The 24,414-nt window shown below is 39.7% G+C and overlaps 2 protein-coding genes across 2 annotated transcripts; both read right to left on the reverse strand.

Annotated features, from left to right (window-relative positions):
* Positions 1-2,621: 2,621 nt before the first annotated feature.
* LOC133447548 (gastrotropin-like) lies at positions 2,622-4,267 on the reverse strand. Its single transcript, XM_061726249.1, has 4 exons — positions 4,126-4,267; positions 3,855-4,015; positions 3,689-3,778; positions 2,622-3,529 (listed from the first exon to the last, which is right to left on the reverse strand). The coding sequence occupies exons 1-4, from the start codon at positions 4,190-4,192 to the stop codon at positions 3,470-3,472; spliced, it is 378 nt and encodes a 125-aa protein (XP_061582233.1). The 5' UTR covers positions 4,193-4,267; the 3' UTR covers positions 2,622-3,469.
* A 1,785-nt stretch (positions 4,268-6,052) lies between these two features.
* LOC133446907 (alpha-1A adrenergic receptor-like) lies at positions 6,053-22,560 on the reverse strand. The gene is made up of 2 exons (XM_061725118.1): positions 21,382-22,560; positions 6,053-7,188 (listed from the first exon to the last, which is right to left on the reverse strand). Exons 1-2 carry the CDS (start codon positions 22,331-22,333, stop codon positions 6,626-6,628), a joined length of 1,515 nt encoding a protein of 504 aa, XP_061581102.1. The 5' UTR covers positions 22,334-22,560; the 3' UTR covers positions 6,053-6,625.
* Positions 22,561-24,414: the final 1,854 nt, after the last annotated feature.

Here is a 24,414-nt window from a genome sequence, read left to right on the forward strand (position 1 = left end):
AGGTAGTATTGTAGGTTTACCTTATCCAACTCTCAGGTGTTATTTTATTTTAAAACCATCATCACTTCCATAGTTTGCTGTTATATAGTTGAATCCAGTTTAACCTCTGCCAGTGAAATGTTTCTCTCACTGCTGCAGTGCAAACTCCAGGCATGATTAATCAAACCCTGTTCTCAAAAACTTAATTTCTGATCCTGAATTTTGAAGCTAGTTATTTATAATTTCTTATCCAACTAAAATAACATACCAGTTTGGTTTGTTAAAAAAACTAATTCTTTCTCATTAACTTTTTTTTTTGCATGCCACCATATGTTGTGATAGAATTGAGAAAATCTGAAATAGAATCGTGCACATGTCATCCATCAGGTGTTCGGTTAGTAACTGAAGAAACAAAATACCGCGGAGACTGAAGGGCTTTTTCTCTAGATGCTCGGTGATCGATGGCCCATCAGTAAAGGGGTGGTGATGGAGACAGAAGGGGCAGCACTGCTTCAGGCCATCCAGCTGTAAGCTTTTGTGTTTGGAGGTAAAGAGGCAGGCTGCTGGCTTCCTTTTGAATATGTCCTAAAGGTAGAATTTAGAGGTTTGGTGGGGGGTTGGGGTGAATGGAAGGCTACTTACTTTGTCTGTTGGGGATTTATCATGACGTAAACTCACAATGCAACACTCTGTATAACCAATATCCCATCATGTGATATCATAAGGACCTTAAGATGGGAGCAGCTTTGTTGTCTCTGTGTGACTTTAATAGAGGGCTATTTTTAACACCTTAATTATTTTAGTGAGGCTTATATTCCAAAAGCAATTTGCATTTAATCAGATGATCACATGGCGGAGCTGTTTCCATCCCAGATGTGCTGGATTGGACCTCTATCCTCCAAGAAGCGGAGTTTTTAACCCTATTGGTTGTTTCTTATCCATGTGAATATCAAACATAGTTCAGTTTTATGTTGTGTAATCTGTCCCAGCGTCTTAATCTTCATGGTGGCTCAGAGGCCCAATCTGTTCTGTGTCAGATTACTTCAGTACTGTAGTCAGTACTGTTAATTGAACTGTCTTGAGTTTGTATAAATACACACTCTGTGCTTCTGTTTGATTTTAAAGACAGTATACGGTAGATTTGTTATACTGAATAGTGTCAGTTAACTTGACCATAAACTGTCTGCTGTCAATGTGACTATTTAAATGCATCATTATGCTGTATTGTTTTAATTTATATATACATATATACACATATATACACACATATATACACACATATATATATATATATATATATTTTTTTTATTTTTTTTTTATTTTTATTTTAATCATAGCCTACATTAAACAACTTGGTTTTTCCCCTCTTCTTTTTTTTCATCCTCTCTTGGATTCAGTCGAAAACAAAGTTCTGCATATATGTCCGTTCTTTAAAATGTTTATTCCTTGTGAGCACACAAGACAGAAAAACATTGATTCTTATTTTGTTCAGTGTCACAAGTCCATGAAAGTAATGTCTCCATATGCAGGATTTAGCAGGTGAGCAAACTCTGTGTTTTGTCTTTATCAGGTCAATGCAACATCTCAAATGCAGCAGCAGTTTGTTACAGATTCAGAAATGTGTATATGAACATATTTAATTCAGACGCTCTGTTTTTGCTCTTTGGCCAACAACAGTTCCTTTACCAAGTCATTTGTCATTAAAACTGCATCAGGATGGACAACATGGCTGAAAAATATCTGATAAAATAACCAGAATTTCTAAAAAATTTTGCTGTGTATGGATTATTTATATTCAAGATAATAAAACCCATGATTCAAGAAATTCCTGTAGTATTATGTCCAAACGTTTGTTTTTTTTTCTCTCCCGTGAAAAGTAAAAACTTTAACTTGTGCAGTGCTGATACTTAAAAGGCCAGTTCCCGCTGCTGCTTTTCACAGGGATGAAAGCGCCTCTTAGTGGTTAAAATTGAGAAATACATCTATTGTCAAAAGCCTATCAGAGATGATGAAAAGCAGATACATTTATTTACTTACTTAGTTAGAGTTGGAAATGTGAGCTTTTGGTCCAACACTGGAGAGGTTGGATTCAGCAAACGGCATCTTTTCACTTCTCAGTCTATCTGAGAAGCCATGCCTTGTCAACAAAACCTGACAAGCTGTTATTATTATTATTCATATTATTCATATTATTCATATTATTCATATTATTCATATTATTCATATTATTATTATTATTATTATTACAAATTGTTGAGCCAGTCCCGACTAAGCTCTTCATGGATTGGTGAGCCCTGCTTATCTTTACTGCTGAAGGACTCAACCGTTCTGGACATCTCTTTCATCCCCATCATGCTGCTGGTTAATTTGACATGTGACTTTCCACTTTTTTTTGTTGCCTCTGTCCAATCTTCTTTATTTTTGACATATATTGCTGACCTCAGATCAAAAGTGAGGATATATTTTGAAAAGTGATAGAATTATTTGTAAGATATTGCGTTCAGTAGTAACAGACATCGTCCGCAGCTGCCCAACTTCTCCTGAAACTGTATTGTTCTGTAACCTGAAGGTGGAGACGAGCGCCACACAACACAAGAAAGTACTGGAAAGCTTCAACAACAATTCAGAAAACACAGAAAAGAGATTTTTTGGACAAATTTATTTACTTTGTACATTGTTTACTGTTAATGACATGGGAAGACGTGTCTGAAGAGATGAGTTTACTTCATTTACAACATTTCTTCAGTGAAAAAGAGAAGATTCATCAGTTCACTGGAGATGCAACAGAATCAGTTTATCAGTCACTGCTTTACAACTAAATTGTCAAATTAAGGCCAACACAATCATTTTTCTCACACTCTAGATATAATCACAAAGGCCCTGATTAAGGAATACGGTGTGTTTCAATCTTGTTCACAAGATTTCAGCACTTTGAACTGGAATTTCTTTTTTCTACGATTTTGTAAAACCTAAGCGATAAGCAGACATGTAAGGTGTGTAGTGTAAGTGTAACTTAATTACATTTTGAGCTGAAATAACTGTCTTACATATTTCAAGCAGCAGGATCAAATTAATACTGCAATCTCAAAAAACGTACAAGCATTTTTAGTATGTGTTTTATATCAGTCTGGAGGGAGAGACCCTGGAAGAAACCACTATCAGCTCAACAGAAATGTGCATTTGTTGCAAGTTGCGCAGAAAAGCAGTGTTGACACATTACTGGTGTGCAGGACCAAAAAAACAACAACAGTCGAATCATTTTCTAAACAGACTTTATGTGGAGGATTTTTATCAGATCAAACATGAACCCTCTTTTACCTGAGCTTGGTTATGCAAGAATACAGTACATATTGTTTGGCGTCTCAGCTTCTGCAAACTGGGGCTTTAGTATTTTCCCTCTCATCGCATCGTCTTGTTATTCCTCTTTTCCCAGCGATGACAGCGAGCCTTGTCATTCTTTTTCTGCTGAAGCATGTTGAGTCTCGCAGTATCAGATCCTTTTGTTAACTCGTATGAAAGTCACACCCTTCTCGCCTGGAGTTACACAAGTCTACATGACGCAGTGTGGAGAAAAAAGGAAAGTTAAACAGGCTTTTACAACAACAGAGTATTGCACCTCATCCTAATGTTACTGTAGATATTTTGAGTTGATTTGCTCCATTCAGTGTGTATGAACTGGCCAAATCCAGGAAACAATGCCTTCTCTTACCATAACAAGCTTGTCATCTACGATCTCTGCTGTGAAATGGTACTGTGGAAACTGCATGGAAATCTTCCCAGCTTCCAAAGTTACAGGAGCCTACAGGTCATAAGAACAACAGGTCTCAGTGCCATGTGTTCATGATCACATCCGGCTGTGCATGTCGGTAACTCACCTTGAATTTGGAGCCTGTCATAGTTGCCAGCTCACATTCCTGACCAACCGTAAACTTATTGGACCATGTCCAGTTGGGAATGCTTTGCGTCCAGGTGAAGTCGTTTCCGTCTTGCACCACCTCTGTCACCACTTTGTGGTCGGTCTTGGCATTGAGAAGTCCTGCAACAGAGAAGGGAGGGTTCCAAATAAACAGGTTCAGCAATGTTTAAATGAAAAGTGACTCACATTGACCCGGAAATGATTGATGTGTTAATTAAAAAAGAAGATACCAAGCACTTCCAGGAATTCCACATAGTTCTCCTGGCTCTCAAGTTCATATTTCCCTGCAAACGCCATGATGTTGAAAGAGAGGAGTTCAATATGGGAGAGTGAGTTTGAATGCAGAGAGGAGTGGCCTGTTACAGAAATTCTCAAACCTGCCCTTCCTCTTCTGTCTCACAGCCTTTCTCCTGCCGATTTTGGGTTTTTCAAGCACCTCTGTGATGAAACGGAGACTTCATCTGCAAGTTTGAGCATGTGCAGGGTCATAAAACATGGAGATACAATCTCTGTTTACATGTATGTGGCCAGCATCATTTAACAGAGACATAATCGTCCTTTTCTGATCTTTTCTTTCCATCTGTGAGGTTCAATGCTGACTGAAGTCTTCACATCACAGAGATGTCTATCACGGCTCTTTGAGAAGAAATGCATGAAAAAAGTAAACAGAGACAACTCTTGAGCACCATTAACCTTTACAATTAAAAAGTACGGTTGATTACATCTACAATGTTGGAAAACAGTGAATTTATTCACAGTTTCACATATATGTATATTATTAGTTGCATTTAAAGAAGGTGAGAAAAACAAGGATTTTTTTTGTTAATTTGAAACATTTTTGGTTGCATTTTGGCAGAACGTGGACAGAACTGTTGATTTGGAAACCGCCTCACATATGGCGATTGAGAGTCTTGGCAAACAGCTGCTAGATGTTGCTCAATGGCCGGGCCGTCGTCTTCCTCGTGCTGCAGAGGCTGAATCATCACTTTAAGTGAACTGTGCAAGTGGGGGGGAAGTTCAAGGAGTGTCTGAACAGGACTGAATGAAAAGAAAGAGATGTGTTTCCAGCTGTCGGCTTTCAGTTGGATGAAAGAAGCATGCTTGTGACAACATTGTTTTCTTATTTTTCCTGTCCTACATTGTTTTTCAGTATCCACTTTCTGCCACAAAGAGTGAAATAATGACGGCCTTTCTAAGAGCTGGATGAAAACAGATTAAAGCAAGGTCACGTATTTCCATAGTTGTTTGACCTGTACGTGTTTTTGCCTATTTCAGACCTAGCCACTCCAACTTACCTGACCTTCTCCGCTGCTCCACTTTCTCACTTACTCCCTCAGGATGTAAGTCTGCAGTCCTCCCCCTCTCGCTGGTCATTTGTTATGTGGTTGTTGCTTGTCTTGCTGTTCTGGTCAGTTTGCAGGCAGGTTTTGTGTATCGCTTTTGGGTTCCTGCGTTTCAGACAAACCTTGTTTATTTTTCCAACCCTTCATGTCAAGGACCTTTCAAACTGCTGTACTGCTACTTTAAATGTTTCCAGGATACGCTGGCGCTCACAATTCAATGCTCAGACGGGAAATAAACAGTGCAATCTTTCTCAAAAGAAACTATCAGAACGATACTAGTGTGAGCAAACTACGGTAACTGGAAGTCTGTGTAATCAACGGCTGTTTCAGAACTTCACAGGTGGATAGAAAAGGTTCACATGTCTTCAGGCTTCAGTAGAGTCTCAAATGTTTACCATAACTGTGTCAATGTAGTTGTCAGGTCACAGGTCACGACGTGGACTTGTGTTTAACAAACTAGGTGTCTTAGTATGAGGTAGAAATCAGAGCATCTCGGCCTCGGCTACATCAGTATCATTATTGTAAACAGCGGTGGTTCTAAGTGAGCAACAAGCTATTGGCTGCTCATAGAAAGTAATCAACACTTCCCATCAGGTGTCATTACAAGTTATGATGTGGACAGTGGTGGGCACAGCTAAATATTTTATAATTTAGTATTTGTATTTAAGTTTTGTTCAGGGTGCAACACATGCGTCTGTTGTTACGCTAATACTGAAACTGACTTTGGCATCTATAATAATAACTACATAATAACTGTATTGCTCAAAACAGAAATATTGATACAGAATTTGACAATAATCAGTATCTGAGGAAAGTTTTAATTTCTTTTATGTCACATTTCTACAAACATACCAACAATATGATATCTGATGATTGTGCGCACATTAAAAAAAACCAAAACAAACAAAAACAGGTTATATTTAATTCTTTACAATATGCCATAAAGATATCATGTGATTTGAACAGACTTTTGATCCTTTGTCTTGTCACACATTTTTACAGGAGTCAGGTTCATGTTCAGTCTCCTTGCAGCAAAGATGATAATAAACTAAAAGAAGGAGAAGGTGTGTTGAAGCCCTTTACAGGTTCCTTTGGAGTTGAATGGAAATGCATGCAGGTTTCTTTGCGGTCCACAACTGGAAACAACATTGATTTGATAAACTGTCTTTAATCCTTTACTGCCCACTAAAAGAAAACATCTGTCGATGTCATTCGCAGATACAGGAACGTAAAGCAAAACACCTGTGATACAGCAGCAGAAACAATGACGCTCCATTGACTGATGAATGATCATGGATCATATACAGTGAAACCTGTGAAATCTTACATCCACACTCTGACTGCAATCCCAGAAAGGAATTATTCCCATCTTAGAAATACCCAGCAGTCACACTTTGTCATCTTTAATTATGCTGTCTTTATTGAGCCCTGCCTTGTCTTTATGGTTCCCGAAGGAGAAAGAGAAAACCCCCCCGGGGGTCTCTTCAGCGGGCTTCCCCGCTCTTATCGCCCCTCTCGTAACTGCCTGATGACAGTCAGCGGGGCTGCCAGGCAGCAGGCTGGGTGTGGAGGGAGTTGGGGTGGTGGCTCCCCAGATGAAGGTTTCTCCCTCGGGGCAAGGGGGGAGGCCCTTGCTCAGGTAGCTGGGGCTTGGACTCGCCGAGGACGGCAAAGTACGCTGACTCCCATTCATCCAGCTGGAGTTGTGATCTGTGGAGCTTTTGCGCGAGTGTCCAGAGGCGCTGAGGTTAGAGGACCGGTAGTTGTAGGCTCGCCAACCGGGGCGTTGCCGCTGGTGACACTGGCATCTCAGGATCTGGATGAAGGCCAGCTTGAACTCGCGGCTGTAGCAGGGGTAGATGATGGGGTTCAGGCAGCTGTTGAAGTAGCCCAGCCAGAATATTACTTTGAAGAGAAGTTCAGGCGGACGCAGGTTCACATTAAAAGACCCTGAGGACAACAGACAACAGAAATGAATGAGTCGTTCGTGGCCTGTGGATCTGTGCAGAACCTTGTTTTTCCTTTTTAAATTAATGATTTATATCCCCCAATACAACAACGTGTTTAAAGTGATCTTATTTTTGATTTTTTTGGGCAAATAGCTCTGTGGTCTAATCTTAAACATTTACATCAAAATCGAATGACAGATGCAGGGTTGTTGCTTGTACTGTCAGCACACTCAGCCAAATCTAAACAAATTATAAAGTACAAATCAGACAGATTAACAAAAGTTTTAACCGTGGAAAAAAAATAGTATTTAGTAAAAATCAATTTATGCTGTTGGACCACCTTTAGCTTTGATTTCAGCTTGCATCTGCTATGACACTGTTTTAATAAATGTATGAAATACGTACACAGTTGCATGAAGTCCATGTATTATTATGGGAGAGTCAGGCCGTTGTATAAATTGTTCTCCGGCACATTTCACTCACTGGGTTTATACTCTTGACTCTGTGTTGGCATGTGTGAAAATGATCTCTTATGCTCCCTGACCCGCTCTGACAATTTGAGCGTGATGAATACTGTCATTTTCATCTTGGATTATATCTATAGCAGGACTCTGTCTACTCAGGGTCCCCTCCAGCAGCATGCAACACACCAGTTGTATAGCCAAGGTGGTTTTATTAAAATGATCTTTGCAGAGTATAGGAACATGCACATGATTTTTAGCTGAAACAGAGCAACCATTAAAGTTCCTTTCCTGTTTTCTGTTTTGTTTTCTGCTGACAGAAGAGGACTATAGCCACAAAGAAAAAACAAGAATATACTTCAATATACTTCCAAACCATGATTGTTTACCATTCATACTTTTGCTTTTAACCACAATTATTCTCTAAAATAGAGCTAGATTTTAGGAGTTAGGATTGTTTACATTTAATTCAAAACGAAGATCTGAAGATGGAGTCTGAGAGCTTCCACACTGCTTCTTTTATGCTGAAAATAAGAGCAAAGACTAAAGGCTAATCACCAACCTTAAATCTTGTTTTTTTTTATATAAACAGTTTTGCTTAAGGCTTTCTATTAGAATCACTTTGCTAATCATACTTGCAAAATAATACATACATATATAATACATAATAGCAAGAAGGGGGAAGTTAGTAATGCAAAAATCTGTTTTCCTCATCCCTCTCAATTTAACAATTGTACAATTTACAATTTAATACTTTTTACTACGGGGTAGAAATATTTAAATGGTAGCACTGATCTATTAGTATTAAATGAGTTGGGATCTGCTAATGTACTGGTGCACATTAGTGGATTATATCTTATCAGTGGAGTTGTCAGTCTTGCGTTCAGACGGTGATCCTGCACTGGACTGGATCCAGCAGATGGCAGCATTGGTTCAAATAACGCCGGGACGCACTGCTGGACTGCTTGGAATAATTTCACACATTGTTTGTATTTTCAGACGAATTTTATTTTAAGTAAAGCCTTCAAAAGCAGCCGATGCTCTTCTTTTTAAAAGCAGGTGCAGACACTTGGATACTAATTTTGAGCTCTTCCTAAAAAATACAGAAACTGTGGGAGGCTCCTTCCCAGAGAGTTAAACGAGGGGAGTTGAGATGCTTTGAGGGAAAAAAGGGCATATTTCTTAAGCAAAATGGGAGATAATTCAGTGAGAGGTACAAAGGTTATATGACCACCGCAATATTTCTTAATAAGAATAATAATCCTTAAGCTTTGAACACAAAAAAATCCTGCGAAGTCTGAGGGAGTTTATCATGTATTAAAGTGAGTTTGACAAAACCTTATTTGGATTAATTCACACTGGAGATCATTTTTGTACAGATGAGAGTGGGCTCAAGAAGAGGGAGGATAAGAGCTAAGAAGGTGAGTGGGGGGAAATCAGCAGATAAAAACAGTCATTAATACACACAGCAAAAAGCGGGATTAGCATGAAACCGTGGAAGGTGTCGTTTGCATGCAACCAGAAAGATAACAGTCCATAAATTAATCCGACCCACATTCCTACATTATTGTTACATTCCCGGAGAGAATGAAGATGTACTGTAAGCTCATGCTTTCAAGTGTGAAATCTTGCCCTGTTGATGCACGATAGACGAACAGAAATGCCTCAGCTCTACTTGTCCAGTAATACCGAAGGCATGAACAATTCCTTAAAAGTGTGCATGACAAAGAGAAGAACTATCCGGGCTGATGGTCCAGACAGACAAAATTAAAGAAAAGAAGAAGTACTCTGACTCCAACTATTTCTGTGTGTGACGTGTGTGTTTGTGCGTGCAGCTTCTAGACAGTGAGATGAAAGTGGAGAAAGCTCTTTGAAAATGTCTTGGCCTCTGAGCCGCCTGTGAATGGCTTTCTTCTAAGTGGTTGGCATTTTCACATGATACTTTCCTTCTGGAAATCCACTAAAATGTGACTGCACAAATCTGGGAGTCGTGAGTGTGATTGGTACACAGCACAGGGCCGGGTTTGAGTGAAATTTTGGAAAAAAAGTTCTTCATTTCTCCCTCAGTCTCTCCTGATCCATCTTCATGTGTCAGTACTTTTCTGTGAGAGCTTTGCAAATCATGACTGACGATGACTGGAATAACTGCCTTCACTGCAAGTCCTAAAAGCTTAAGTGTACAGCAAAAGGAAACATGGCGTCTTCCAATTGTGAAATGTATTTATATTTGGTTATATATATTTTTTTCCGTAGATGTTTTGTCAGGGGACTTCCTCAATTTGAACTGATTGTTGTCGGGGCCACAGGCAAAGGCTCGTGTGTGGAAAAACAACCCTACTGTGACCTCGATGCCCTGAATGACCCATATGATAGTGGAGCTGGATGCCGGAGGCACATGTGACCCCCACGACTACCAAGCTACCACTGACCCTGCAGGAGTTCAAAAACCTGTGACCCCATCAGTCAGTTGGAGCCGAGGGAGCCTCTTGGACGGGGACTGTCCAGCTGCACTTATACTATTTATGGTGTGATTTACAATCGCTTCCCTTTTCTCCTTTATTTTGTTATCTTTAAGAACAACAACATATGTTTTTACCCATTAATCTTTTCAGATTTCCCTACAATGAAAGAGCCAGGACAAAAATAAAAAAATAAAAAGATTTACGAGTGTTGTTAATTTTGTTATGACCCGAGCCGCTGAACTCCGAAGCGCGGCTCAACAACGCCACTGTATACACAGTGCCTAGAATTGCATGTATTTTCAACAGGACACACTTAGAGTCTCGCAGTTGATGATGCTCACTGGAATCGTCCTTTTTCGACAAAGCTGTATTAAGATGCATATCTTTGAAAGGACGCAGGAAAAGTTAGACGTGAGGTGCCCAGAAGCAGAGCAGCCTCCATCGCTCTAAAAGAAGAAACTCAGAGGGAGAAAAAGGCATCCTGAATCTGTCCGTTTAGCCAAACTGAGTGATCTGACGGACAGAAATGGAACAAACAACTCAATAGCTACCACGAATGAGAATCAGAGTCCCTTTGTGAAGATGGAGAAACTTAAAGACGTACAACCACCGAAGCAGCATCGCATCAATTAGGCCTCTAGTGAAGAGCAGCCAGAGAGAAAATGTTTCTCTTTAAAAGACTTTTAATAGGCTGACAGCTGCGGCTCGTCCATTTAAGCATAATAAATGGTGCTTTGTAAAATAATTCAAGACAGAAGAACTACACACGTTGATTTAAATGGTGTCCTATGAATTTATGGCCGCCACAAACTGCTTCAATAAACAGATTAAAAAGACTGACAAAAAGTAAAATGGTTTGAAGTTCAGAGTTTATTCTGATTTAGGACTCAATATATATCAATATTAGAGATTTGCTTTTGTGATTGATCAACGGACACTTTGCTGGTTCTTTTACATTAAGATCTGGTTGCATTCGTGTTGTTTTGTTTTTGTGCTCTCTTGTCCTGTGCAGGCTTCAACATTGTGCTAAAGTTCATGTTCTCAGAGCTACAAGGCTGTGATTGGGGGAGAGGTTGGGTAAAAGCTGGGCACGTCGCCAGCCCCTCTAAAGGCTCAATCTATGCTCATAAAGGTGTACATACAAGTAAAATTAAAACACTGTTAAACCTGTCTCCAAACCTGTAACTCTGCGAAGGCTAATGAAATAAATGGCAACAACTTTCTTTCTGAGATTTAACCTTTAACAAATTTGTTAATGATGGTCAATGATGGTGATTTCGCAAAATCTTTAAAAATGAATGTACAAATCTAGAGCACAATATTTCCCCCTAGAAAGGCCGGTATAGCAAACCTATGATTTACTGTTCTGCCCTCTCGTCTCCTCAGTTTTGCTACATAGTCGTGTACTTGATTGAACGTGGGGAGTCACTTGTGTTGTGTAGATTGTCAGTTGTCCAGTTGTTGTTTATGTCATTCTAAATGACTGAACTGAAGACTCCTGATCCAACATGTTTAAGATTGAATATTTCAACTGAGATCTATAGGAAACGCTTCTAAAGGTAGGTGTTAAGCTTTTGGATGATTCCCAAAATCATTAGTAGTCTCAGCAAGTCTTGATCAGAGTGTGTTACTTGCAATGTGAAAAGTGAAAATAAGTTTTTATCCATTTGTTAAAGCATAACCAAATTCTTCTGTGCAATAAAAATGTTATAATAATTTTAAATATCCGATCTATAAGAATACTAAAAAGAACAAGGCAGCACATCACTGAGATCAGTTGAGCAGATCGTTTTCAGCGGTCACGTGAAAAGCTTGTGCGGGGCAGATTAAAATCTCTTGTTTGATTCAAAAACTGAGCTGCTGTGGATAAAACAACAATATACCGTCCGTCTCAACTTATTTAAAGGAATCTAAAATAGACCGCGACAGTGGACAAACACAGACATGTGGCTCTGTCTCCCACCAAGGCAAAGCCAACAAACATCCAGAAGCTCTACAAAGACTAAAAAGGCGGGCCAAGGCCATCGTGTTCATACGTCTCCTTTCCACATAAGCAGAGGATTAAAGCGAAGGAAACACCGCCTGATTCCAGACTCTATCGTAGCCCGATTTGATGCATGTTTGTGTATTTAAGTTCCATTTGAACGTGACCCATTTGTTTGCTTGCTGAAATATTTATGTCAAAAAGCTATAGTATAAGAGGATGCGAGGGGTCTTGGCTGTAAGACAATGGGATATATAGATAACCAGGGGAGGATTGTTTTTGGAGGTGATCTCGCCCATTCTGTTAAGACATGTGCTCACACCTCCTTCCTGAGGACAGGCACGCACACATCTCACTATGAAACACAGGAACATCTTAACAAAACAGGGCATCCTGTTATTCTCACTAATTGGAAGAAACGATGCCTATTCTGTGCCATGTCGACCGGGAAAAGAAACACACACACACACACACACACACACACACATCTGCTCCCTTAAAACTCACGCATCCTGTTTCATAACTGCAATAAATATGATTAATATCTCTTGATGTGGAAGTGCAGAGACATTATCGCCCTCAAATGTAGCTTTCAATGAAAGCACCGTGTGAAGCTATTTTCAGTAAATTGGGTTGACGTCCCAGAGACCCCTCGCCTTCACCCCGCACGCTGCCCTGTGGCTCCTCCTGCTCAGCTCTGCCACCTCCTCTCTCCTCCATTACTTTGACACGTAGCACTCTCATTATTTTCCCCTCTTCAAAAAAGCCATTTCAATTACCTCTGGAGCCCAGGGGCCCGCCGGCTAAATGGAACATGACAACGTATGTGATTCAAACTGAATGCTAAATAAAATATCTCCTCCGAAGATAAATATGCAAACACAAATCAGAAAAAGCAGGGACAATGTGGAATATGCAAATGACAAAGAATAGGAAAGGTGCTTCTACATATGATTTTACTTTTATTTCTTTGTTGAAAGCATGGAATTAAGGTATTTCAGGTTAGTTCTCGTCACCTTAATTTGTTTTGTTAACATACAGTACATCCACTTTTGCACTTATGGCTTACAGCACATCCAAAAACATTTAGTGCTAGTAAAGATGAAAGTTATAGAAGTAATGATTTTTTTCCAAAGAGGTGATGTCAATAAGCGATTGTTTCTGTAATTTCTAGTATCCATGAAAATTTATGTTGAAAATATTGGCCAGAGGATCTTGATTGTGTCAACAAATGCATGAGAAGATCATTGGAATGCTGACAAACAATGTTCCTCAATGAAGGATTGGAAAGGATTTGTATATTTCCCCTGCAACAGTGTCAAATATCATTAAATTATTCAGGGGATCAGGAGGAATTTCAAACCTAAACTGGACACTCGAGATCCCTCAGATAAAACTACATCAAGAATCATCACTCCTTAATAGGTGATATGACCACACGAGAAAGAGTATTTCTTTCTTTTTTTTTTACGTTTTTATCCACGATTTTTCCCCATTTTATCACCCAGTGCTCATATCTAAGTGACAGTCCTGGGCATTGCTCCCTCTACCAACCCCGGGAGGGCCCTGCACTGAGCTCAGGTCTCCTCAGGCCGCATCTTTTCACCAGACAGGGTGGGGTTTCTCTGGCCGGACGTAGCGCGTGGTAGGATCACATTATTCCGGCCGGATCCTCCCAACCCCATCTGGCGCCCCGGTTGGCCAGAGGGGGCATGTATAGCCCAGGACTGCTGCATGTTTTTGTGAGGGTAGCTCACATTAGCTACCCAAGGGAACACGGGGAGAACATGCAAACTCCACACAGAAAGACCCTTTCGCCAACCCCACCCAGGGTGTGGGCACTGAAGTCATGGGAGAAAGAGTATTTCAATCTTAGATCTACATTTCTATCAAGCACTGTTGAATGGCGCTATATACACAAATGCCACTTCAAAAATTTGTAAAAAAAAAAAGAAAAAGAGTGTATGTAGAAAGAGGCCTTATGGTGTAGACATCTGAGGACTCTGAAGGATCTGGGATGGACCATCTCACAAGGGACATGCATATTATGGTCAGGTGACTCAACGTACTTGGGCTTTTTTAACTGGAAGAAATGGGCACCAAAGGTGAGAAGGAACATCCTATTGTAAGCATCAAGTCAGCATCTGTGATGATATGGTGCTGGATCTGTGTCCGTGACAACGCTCATTTAGACTTCTGTGAGGGCAGAGATGATGCAGAAAAGTACTTTTGGAACATCATAGATGCATTTAGGACATTTTTTCTCATCTATACATTTTTTTCAACAAAGAAAGCAAAACCATATTCTACATAAAATGCATGATTCTTTCTTTTATTTGCCTGTTCCATGTTGTCTAAGATTTTCCTGATTTGCTTGTGAAGAAGAAAAACAACTACAAACACCTGAAAAAGTGTTGGTTTCTCTCACATTTGGACTCATTGCCTGCACCGCCTGGTCCAACGGAGGCTTCACAGGATATTACTGCCTGATTAGTGTAAAAGAACTGTGAGAAAAAAAGTGTGCAATGAAGCAACACGTGCAGTCCATCAATGCTTTCCTATTTTTGAGCTGTGAGATGGGAACAAGACAGAAGAACAAACTGAGAGGTGAGAAATGTATTTGAGTCTCTCCAATGATTCGTCATAATTCCCCATAGTTTCTATGAGGGTCATGTCTGCAATCTCTTTAAAGAACTTACTAATGAAACATAAAACCTTTGTTTTTTAATCATTCACCACAGCTTGCATGCTGGAGTAGATTTTCAGTCATCCAAAGTGCTTGATTAGAAGGCAACTTTTTTTCTTTCAAGATGTTTCACCTAATCTGAAAGGCATCTCTGTGTTTAAGTAACCGCTTTCAGACCTTCTGATGAGTTAATACTCAGATACAAAGTGTAAATGTACCTAAAAAGTTTTAATAAAGACTTGGAATGCATAATGTCTTTTGAATGTGTTAATACTGGGCTACAGGCATGAAGGCAGCATAGAGGATTCTTGTTGGCGTTAAAATATCAGTTTCCGTTTCATCTGCAGGAATGTTTGTTTACTTTAAGGAAGCATCTTCGAGCGCTCATAGTTTTCCATCCCTACTATTAGCAAAAATCAGCCAAAGTAACTTTGGATTCCCGTTCTGGTCCTCTCAGGAAAACTGTGAAGCATTTTATGGTATATCACGCAATCAGTAAAAATGAATGTAGTTCAACGAGCTTCAGTGGACATCATGATACAGCTGATTGAGACTCTAGAAAGCTATGATGGAAGAGACAATGAGAGAAACAAAAATAAAACTTGAAGTTGTAAAGACTAATGCCCCATTCACATGGGATTTAAATGATCTGGGAACATGCGTTCATTTGTAATGACCAGAGAAGACATTTGTGATTTTAAGCTTGTCCGAACTGTGTAAAGTATAAATTCCACTGTAAATTACCCATCCAGTTTCAGCAAACACCGAGGTCAGGAGATCATCTTATTCTCATCCGAATGCATATGTCAGTAATTTGATGATGTGCGAACTGGAATCCTCTTTCCTGGTGTAATTTTGGCAATTGCAGCCAAAATATACAAAGAAATATGTGATATTTTACAACATCAACCTTTATTCAGTCTATATAGTGTGATGATCTGATATTTTTAAATGATGAACTTAAAGAAATAAATCAACAAATTAAGCCTCATATGGAGACCTTTGAAAAAAAGGTGTTCTTGTGTGTATTTCCTTTCTTGGGAATTGAGAAACGGTCAAGAAGTCCAGATCAGGAGAGAAACGACAATAAAATGAAGACATGTTAGTGTTTTTACTGCATCACGCAGTAAAAAATAAAAAAATTAAAAAAATCTTTCATCAAGCCTCTCTGACAGCTCAAAACCTTCAGGGCTTCAACAAAAGCTCTGGTTTCGTTTACTCTTAATACTGTTACCGTGGCAACTTAAAACACAGGCCAATACATAATTTTCACGTCTCAAAAATGTGATGTGTTCTTGAGTGTCTGAGACTTTGTTTATCCAGCATGAATGGGTGCAACTAAATGCAGATGTCAGGGTGTACTTTTCAAAAGTCTGCAGGCCCAGAGGTAATTTTAGTCCAGTGTGAATCGCACACAAGATCCGATGCAGTTACTCGACTAGACGCTGGCTGCACAAGCTGCACAATCTCCATTGACTCCTGTGTTAAAATGTCCACGGTTTGAGCAAACATAAACATATTTAATGCCTGGTTCAAAAAACCATTTGGATCTTAACTGTTTAATTTCACATCCATTACAACTCTGAGGGGGAGATAATTTTTTTTTGTATCAGGCCAGGAGAGTTAATATCAAGCAATAAATGTATTTCTAATATGATTGATTGACAGATGGCTTGGCCAATGGCTAGCCAGTATCACTTCGTCATTCGTCATCAAAACCGCTCTTTGGAAACCAATGAGTCACGTGACCTAATGCTTCGTCCACTGTTTACCGTCTATAATTGTCCAATTAAATATTAGATTGTTTAAGTCAAGTTAGTTTGAAAAAAACTACTGTTTCTTAAAACTTAAGTGCTTACATTGAAGTTTTTCATTTAGATTTTTTTATATATTTATTTGAGTAAAACTGAAATCAGAATTTCAAGTTTTTAATCATGGGGCAGGAAATCAACTGGCAACAATTAAGTAGCTGACTTATAATAAATGAACTGAGGAGCTGCAATAGTTTATGTGGCCAAATCATTTGAGCAGCATGATTAAATAACAAAAAATAAAAGGAAATCAGAGCAATAAGAAAAAAGAAAGCTTCCAACAAAAATTGGCAGATTGTTTGAACATATCAAATAGGATTAAAAAAAAAGAATGAAATGCTGCTCAACTTCCTGGTTGGAAAACAAGGGTTAAAAAGAAGGGACAAAATCTCAGGACCAGCATGAGTTGGAGCGCACAGCTGCATTTCTTTCACTGGCGTGTTTGACAGATTGTTCGGTCTACTCTTCAGCTAAATAACAGTCTCCTTCCTGAACAGTAACTTTAGGAACATTCAACAGAAACACAAAACTTAAATAGATTGAGTCATTTTTCATTCTTGGACGAATATGATCACTTTCTGTCTCTGGAATCAAATTAAAAGTAAAACGAGAACACAGTTTAAACTAGAGTTTAACGTTTTGACAAAGATATACTTTTATTCCTGGCTTATAGTGTAAAAACTAAAAGAAAATGTTTAAAAAGGGATTTTTCTAATTTTAAAGACATTTCTGCAACATAATTAGATTTTATATAATCTATTTTACAACTGAATCTCTGCAGATGCAACGCACTCTCAGTTTTTACATCTGTTTTTTGCTCACCACAGTGTAACACATGGATCTCTATTACTCTGGTAACTTTTGCATGTGTGTGTGTGTGTGTTTGTGTGTGTGTGTGTGTGTGTGTGCGTGTGTGTGTGTGTGTGTGTGTGTGTGTGTGTGTGTGTGTGTGTGTATTTACATTTTCTGGAAAAATATTTTAAAGGACTTTGCTGCCATGCAAATGTTTTTCATTTCAAACCAAGAAAAACAGGAGCCAGAGGAAATGATTTGATGTACCGGTACTACTCAACAAAATGAGCTACTCATTCAAATGGAAAATGAACTCATCATCTAAATGGTTGAATGTTTTTGAATATCAGTCGTGCTCAGCTGAGGTTGAGAGGATGAACAGGAAGACAGTAAAACTCCTTGGGTGGATTTGGCCGGAGGAAAATATGCAGAGATAAGTGAATGCCTGAGTCTGCCACGAACCTGCAGCGCAGGCATAGGCAAGATGATTTACTACAGCCTGTGGATCTTAAATCCATCCGCGGCAATAACCAACTTGATGATGTGGACTCACAGTTTATTTAGTAGAACAATAAGTTTAGTCAACTTAAAATCATTTCTAATAATTATTCATTGATAGACATTATTTAGTGTTTATTGACTTATTGTTTTAATTTAACTTAATTATCTAAAATCCAAATAGCTGGTTATGTTATGTGTATGCTTATACTTAGAGAAACAAAAATGCACGTCAAGAGCCACGCAGACAGGAAGTGGTGAGTGGGTAACTTAGATATGTATAACTGACTTGTTATGAGTCTTAACCCAAACTCTATCTATCCATCCATCCATCCATCCATCCATCCATCCATCCATCCATCCATCCATCCATCCATCCATCCATCCATCCATCCATCCATCCATCCATCCATCCATCCATCCATCCATCCATCCATCCATCCATCCATCCATCCATCCATCCATCCATCCATCCATCCATTTTTTACCAAACTATTCAGAAATGTGATGTGAGGTCTGAGACGATAGTCTAAGTTTTAACCATGACTGAATGGTTGTCTTTCCAAAACATAAACATAATTATTTGGTCAGTTTCTGAACTTATAATTCTAGAGGATTTTATGGGATCATTTTTTGTGTACTGGCTATAATCCTGATGTCTGTACTTCCAAATTAAAAAAGGGAATATGATACTTTAAAACCAGTGGAACAAAGTCTTAAAAATATGGGAATCAAAAATACAAATAAGGTATTTACTGACCCAGATAGGTGAGATCAGCTGTGAATGTGTGTTGGGGTGGGGTTGGGGGGGTGTCCACATATTTAGTCAACTACATAGGTTGTGACCTCACGGCTCCGAGGTCACAATAGCTCTGGCAACATGAAGCGTCACTTTCATCTTTGAGGTCTTGTAGTTGTTGAAAATTCTGTAGTGATAGACATGAGTGAAGCATGTGCAGCCTCACTGACAACATCAGTGAAGAACATACCTGCACACACAAAACCTCACATGCCATGCATTACAACTATGCACACACACACTCTCACACACATTACGAGTCGGTGACAGCATGCAGTGGAGGGAGCTGGGCAACAACAAGTGTGAAACCGGAAATCCCACTCTCTGAGGGGGGATACCGAGGGAACGGCACACGGAGAGAGCCTATCAGATCAGACCTAAAGAATTTTAGTTTAGACCAAACTCGCACCAAGGACCAGAGGCACAAAAACAAAACAAAACAAAGCAATATCACCAACAAATCCTTTTTTGGAAATGGTGTCAGGGCAGAGATGAGTTTCAGTACCCTCTGTTGAGATCCAGGGTTTAAAGTAGTTGTATTTTGTGGAATTCGTCTGGAAAAAAGTTTTAAACTTTAATGTTTTCGCTAATGTTTGTCTAACCCTATTTAAAACGTGCATAAAAGAAAGGAATAGCATGCTTTGTGTCAGTGTATCAGTATGCCACGCAGCGGACTGTAAAGACAAATGTACCATTGAAAGGGGTTTCTTGGCAGTTTGTTCTGCAGAGTGTTACATAAAGAGGGACCTCGAAAAGAGCCATCCCCCACTTCAAATTTACACTTTGATCCACTCAGATCTGCAAATCAGAACTTTGTAAAATTACATTTGATATCTCACTGAGAGTGCCTTGAAGTCAACTAATCCCTTCTCTGTGACGCTGCATAGTGAGCCTGCCACGGGTCCTATTGTGTGTGTATCCATGTGAGGATGTGATGAGCTGCAGCTCGAGGCCAGGAGCATAAACACACTCACACATGACCAGGATAAATGACTGCACACAGGCACACGCACGCGTACATTTGCTGTAGTTGTCCACAGTGCCTGAAGGGGATCAAAGAGTCTGGCAAATTATCATCTACAAAACATGATGCAAGTTCAATAAGTCTGTCTGTTCTACCTCAAGCATTATTAAAAGCCATGATGTTTTCTTAACCTCCTCACTGCGACACAGCCCTGTGGCATGGACATTTCACTGCAATATATCGTTTAATTTCCTCTGCAGTTTTTGAAACAGCCGGGACACTGTGGCAACAGGGAGCCTCAGCAGGATCAGCAGGCATCGGAGAAAACTGACTGAGATCAGAGGGAGGCCACCTACAGATTAACCAAGACCCAGGGAATACTGAAAAGATAACAGTAATTGTTTGGATAAGCTTGCAAGAAATTCCTTCTCAAATTCCTAAAAGTGTTTCCTCACTTCAGCCCTCATGTGGAGACTACAACCTGGGTAATAAAAGTATAAAGTATAACAATAAAGTATTCTATTCTATTCTATTCTAATATTTTGGCTTTATGGAGTAAATGGCATCAGTTTGTCAAAATAAAAAAATAATTTGCAGACTAAATTAAATGTATGAACGCAGGCTGAGGTCAGATTAATAATACACCCCCTGTGCCGTATATAAGGATACCATTATATATTTGATTCTGGAAATTTATGATGACCACAAACGTAAATCAAAGCCCACACAGAGATTTGGTGACAATTCACAGCAGCAAATGTTACCCTGGAGACCTTTCCAGAGCCAGCTATAGGTGATTTAGAGGCACTGCAGTCACAAATTTCCCACAGTCATTTTAGCTCTAATATAGTATCTGTAAAGTCTCTTTAGATATTTACTGGTCATGAAATTCTCTAAATCGGAGAGCAAAAAGTTGTGAAAGTTTCTGCAAAGGATAATTTTGACAGAATAATAGACGTGTGTGAAATCTGACCTGTTGACAGTGGCGCCACCAGGGGGTGGCCAGGGGTGGCCATGGCCCCCCCTACAAATTTGCTGGCCACCCCATTTGCCTCAATTAAAAAAAAATAAATAAAAAAAAACACTTGCGGGTCACATGGATTCTATTGACAGTTATGCGATTCATCCCAAATCATTTGGGCAAAATATATACACAGGAATGTCTCAGAAAATTAGAATATTGTGATAAAGTTCTTTATTTTCTGTAATGCAATTAAAAAACAAAAATGTCATACATTCTGGATTCATTACAAATCAACTGAAATATTGCAAGCCTTTTATTATTTTAATATTGCTGATTATGGTTTACAGTTTAAGATTAAGATTCTCAGAATATTCTAATTTTTTGAGATAGGATATTTGAGTTTTCTTAAGCTGTAAGCCATGATCAGGAATATTAAAATAATAAAAGGCTTGCAATATTTCAGTTGATTTGTAATGAATCCAGAATGTATGACATTTTTGCATTACAGAAAATAAAGGACTTTATCACAATATTCAAATTTTCTGAGACAGTCCTGTATATATTACATATATATAATTTATTATTTTGCTATTAACCATTATTATATATGCAGACAAGTTAGACATTTCTGAGCCCGTATACTACAACAGTATAATAAAGTCCTGTAATTATGTAATTTTAGTTTTGGTTCCACCCCAAGAATTTAAGTGGCCCCATCTGGCCCCCCCTAGGAAACATTTTTGGAGGCGCCCCTGCCTGTTGAACTTACTTACCTATGGGCAAGGCCAAAAAGAAGGGCAGCCAGCAAAGGATAAACATGCCGACCACAACTCCCAAAGTTTTAGCTGCTTTCTTCTCCCGGGAGAATTTCAGAAGTTTCACAGTGAGGGAGCTCCTGGCCTGGTGCGCGCGGCCCTTGGTGCCGCCGGTGCCGGCGTCGTCCTGCACCTGGGAGCCCTTGTGGATCCTCAGGGTCAGCTCGCTGGTGTCCATCCTCTCTCGCATCACACCCGCCTCCAGGTTCTTAGTGGTCCTTTTGGCGACGATGTACACGCGGCAGTACATCGCCAGAATGACGGCGAGCGGGATGTAGAAGGAGCCGAGCGAGGAGAAGAGCGCGTAAAACGGCTCCTCGGTGATGAGGCACACCGTGTCGTCCGGAGAGGGCGGCTGCTTCCAGCCGAGCAGAGGTCCGATGGAGATGACCACGGACAGCACCCAGACCCCCAGCATGGCCAGCAGGGCCCGCTTCTCCGTCACGATGCCCGGGTACTGCAGCGGGTGGCTCACCCCGATGTAGCGGTCTATGGAGATTACGCACAGGCTCATGATGGACGCGGTGCAGCACAGCACGTCCACCGCAGCCCAGATGTCGCAGAAGATCCTGCCGAACACCCAGTAGTCCAGGATCTCCAGGGTGGCGGACACGGGCAGCACCGTGGTGCCCAGCAGCAGGTCTGCGATGGCCAGGTTTATGATGAAGTAGTTGGTCGGGGTGCGCAGGTGCCTGTTGCACACCACGGACAGGATGACGAGGATGTTGCCCGCGATGGCAAACACGATGAAGGCTCCCAGCACCAGGGCGAGCGGGATGGCTCTGCTGAGGTCCACCTCACTGTTTCCCCCAGAACTGTTCGTAAAGTTGAGCTGGAGAGACACCCCGTCGTCGGGCTCCAGGGAACCATTTTTCCGCAAGTTTGTGACATTGTCAGTGCTCAGACTCATTTTGACTTACCAAGTCCTCCATAGCAGATTTCCGATCACTTGTAACCCGCAACTCAAAAAGGAGCTCTGCTACTAAGCACGCATGACTAAACTTGCTTAAACTGATTTAACCATGATTAGACTGGATTCTTTTCAAATAAGTGCTCGCAATATTTGTTTATCAGCTCATTGTGCAGCTCTACAGTTTTCCCCTCCTCACTCCTAAAGGCTCAGTGGAGAAGTGAGGGAGGGAAGCAGTCATCTCCTGCCGCCCCTGTCTCTCCTACACACAGCCATGCCATGAACTGACCAAGCGTAAAGCCGGGATTATGGTTCTGCGTACCCTACGGCGTAGGCTCTGCGTTGGTGTAACGCAGAACCATAAATCAGCCCTAACCAAACAGAAGCCTGTGAAGTGCGCATGACGCACGGCACAGAGACGCGACTTCATAGAAACATATTCTTTCCCCTTCAACCTCGTTAGTCTATTATATTTGTTATTTTCCCAATCTGCCCAAAGAGGAATACTTGAGAAAAGCACGAACTCTTGAAAACCACATTTCACACAGGAGGCACTATGACATACGACGGAGTATTAGGGCCAAACAAAAAAACAAAAAAAGGAAATTACGAGAATAAAGTCATAATGTAATGAGAATAAAGTCGTAAAATTACGAGAATAAAGTCATAATATTACGAGAATAAAGTCGTAAAATTACGAGAATAAAGTCATAATATTACGGGAATAAAGTCGTAAAATTACGAGAATAAAGTCATAATATTACGAGAATAAAGTCCTAATATATTATAAATATAACTTCACAAGATGCTCAATATTCCTCATTTTAACACAGGGAGAAGAAGCTCTTCCTGTTAGAGTTCTCATAAATTATATTCTCATAATATTACGACTTTATTCTCGCAACATTACGACTTTATTCTCGCAACATTACGACTTTATTCTCGTAATGTTACGACTTTATTCTCGTAATATTACGACTTTATTCTCATAATATTACGACTTTATTCTATTACGACTTTATTCTCGCAACATTACGACTTTATTCTCGTAATTTTACGACTTTATTCTCATTATATTATGACTTTATTCTCGTAATTTCCAAATTTTTTTGTCTTAGTTTGGCCCTAATACTCCGTCGTAATGACACAAGCCACTTTTGGTTTCGGGTCAATAATTAATTGCTCGTCAACACAATTAAAAGTATTGCGCCACAACAGCTTTAATATTTAGGTTCTGTGTCCTTCAAAGAGTATTTTCTTGAATCTTTTCCATGCGGGGAAGATAGACTAACTACAGTAAAGAATGAGAAAATAAACATTGAATGACCCTAGCAAAGATATTTTTTGCAATATGCCCAACTGTGAAGAAAGATCCTATCAGTTTTAATTATGATTTTCAGTCACTGATCTTAAAAAGATGAGCCTAAACCGAAGTTTGTTGAAACATCTCAGGTATTTCTCATTCTTCTGCTGGTCAAGTTCAGGAGTTTCCACTTCTAATCCCATATTGGACGTAAGATCAATTACTGAGGATTGACTGATCTAATGGGCTGAGTTCCAAGGGCTGTGGTCTACAGAATGGTATGGTGACCCCGTAGACCCCCATATATCAGGTATCAGATGAGTGAACAGAATCTTATGAAACCATCCAGCTCTGATGTGAGATTTTTTTAAATCAAAACTCATGACCAAATACGGTAACTTTCAGAAGTTATTTTAGCTGAGTGTCTTGACTTCCTTGCTGATGGCTATCTACAATCCCAAACTATTAATAATAATTAGGACCTCACCTGAAATAATGAATGAGTGCGCTTGTCCTCATGCTTCTGTGGTTCCTGCATGCAAATAACTTAGTAAAGAGGATCGATTATAATTTTTCTGTTTCTTTTTTTATCATAAATATATTTTTATGCCCGTAAAAGATATTCAAAGTTACAAAAGGAGATACGTCTTTCTTTTATTCATTTGTTTCCTCACAGTGTTACACGCAGTATGTCTGTAATGGCTGGTTCATCAAACCTCAAATTAAGAAAGAGTTAACATGCCGTCCACCACTTTTCACCAATATGGGACCAGTCAGA

Source organism: Cololabis saira, chromosome 7 (assembly GCF_033807715.1).
Source record: "Cololabis saira isolate AMF1-May2022 chromosome 7, fColSai1.1, whole genome shotgun sequence".
NCBI lineage: Eukaryota > Metazoa > Chordata > Actinopteri > Beloniformes > Belonidae > Cololabis > Cololabis saira.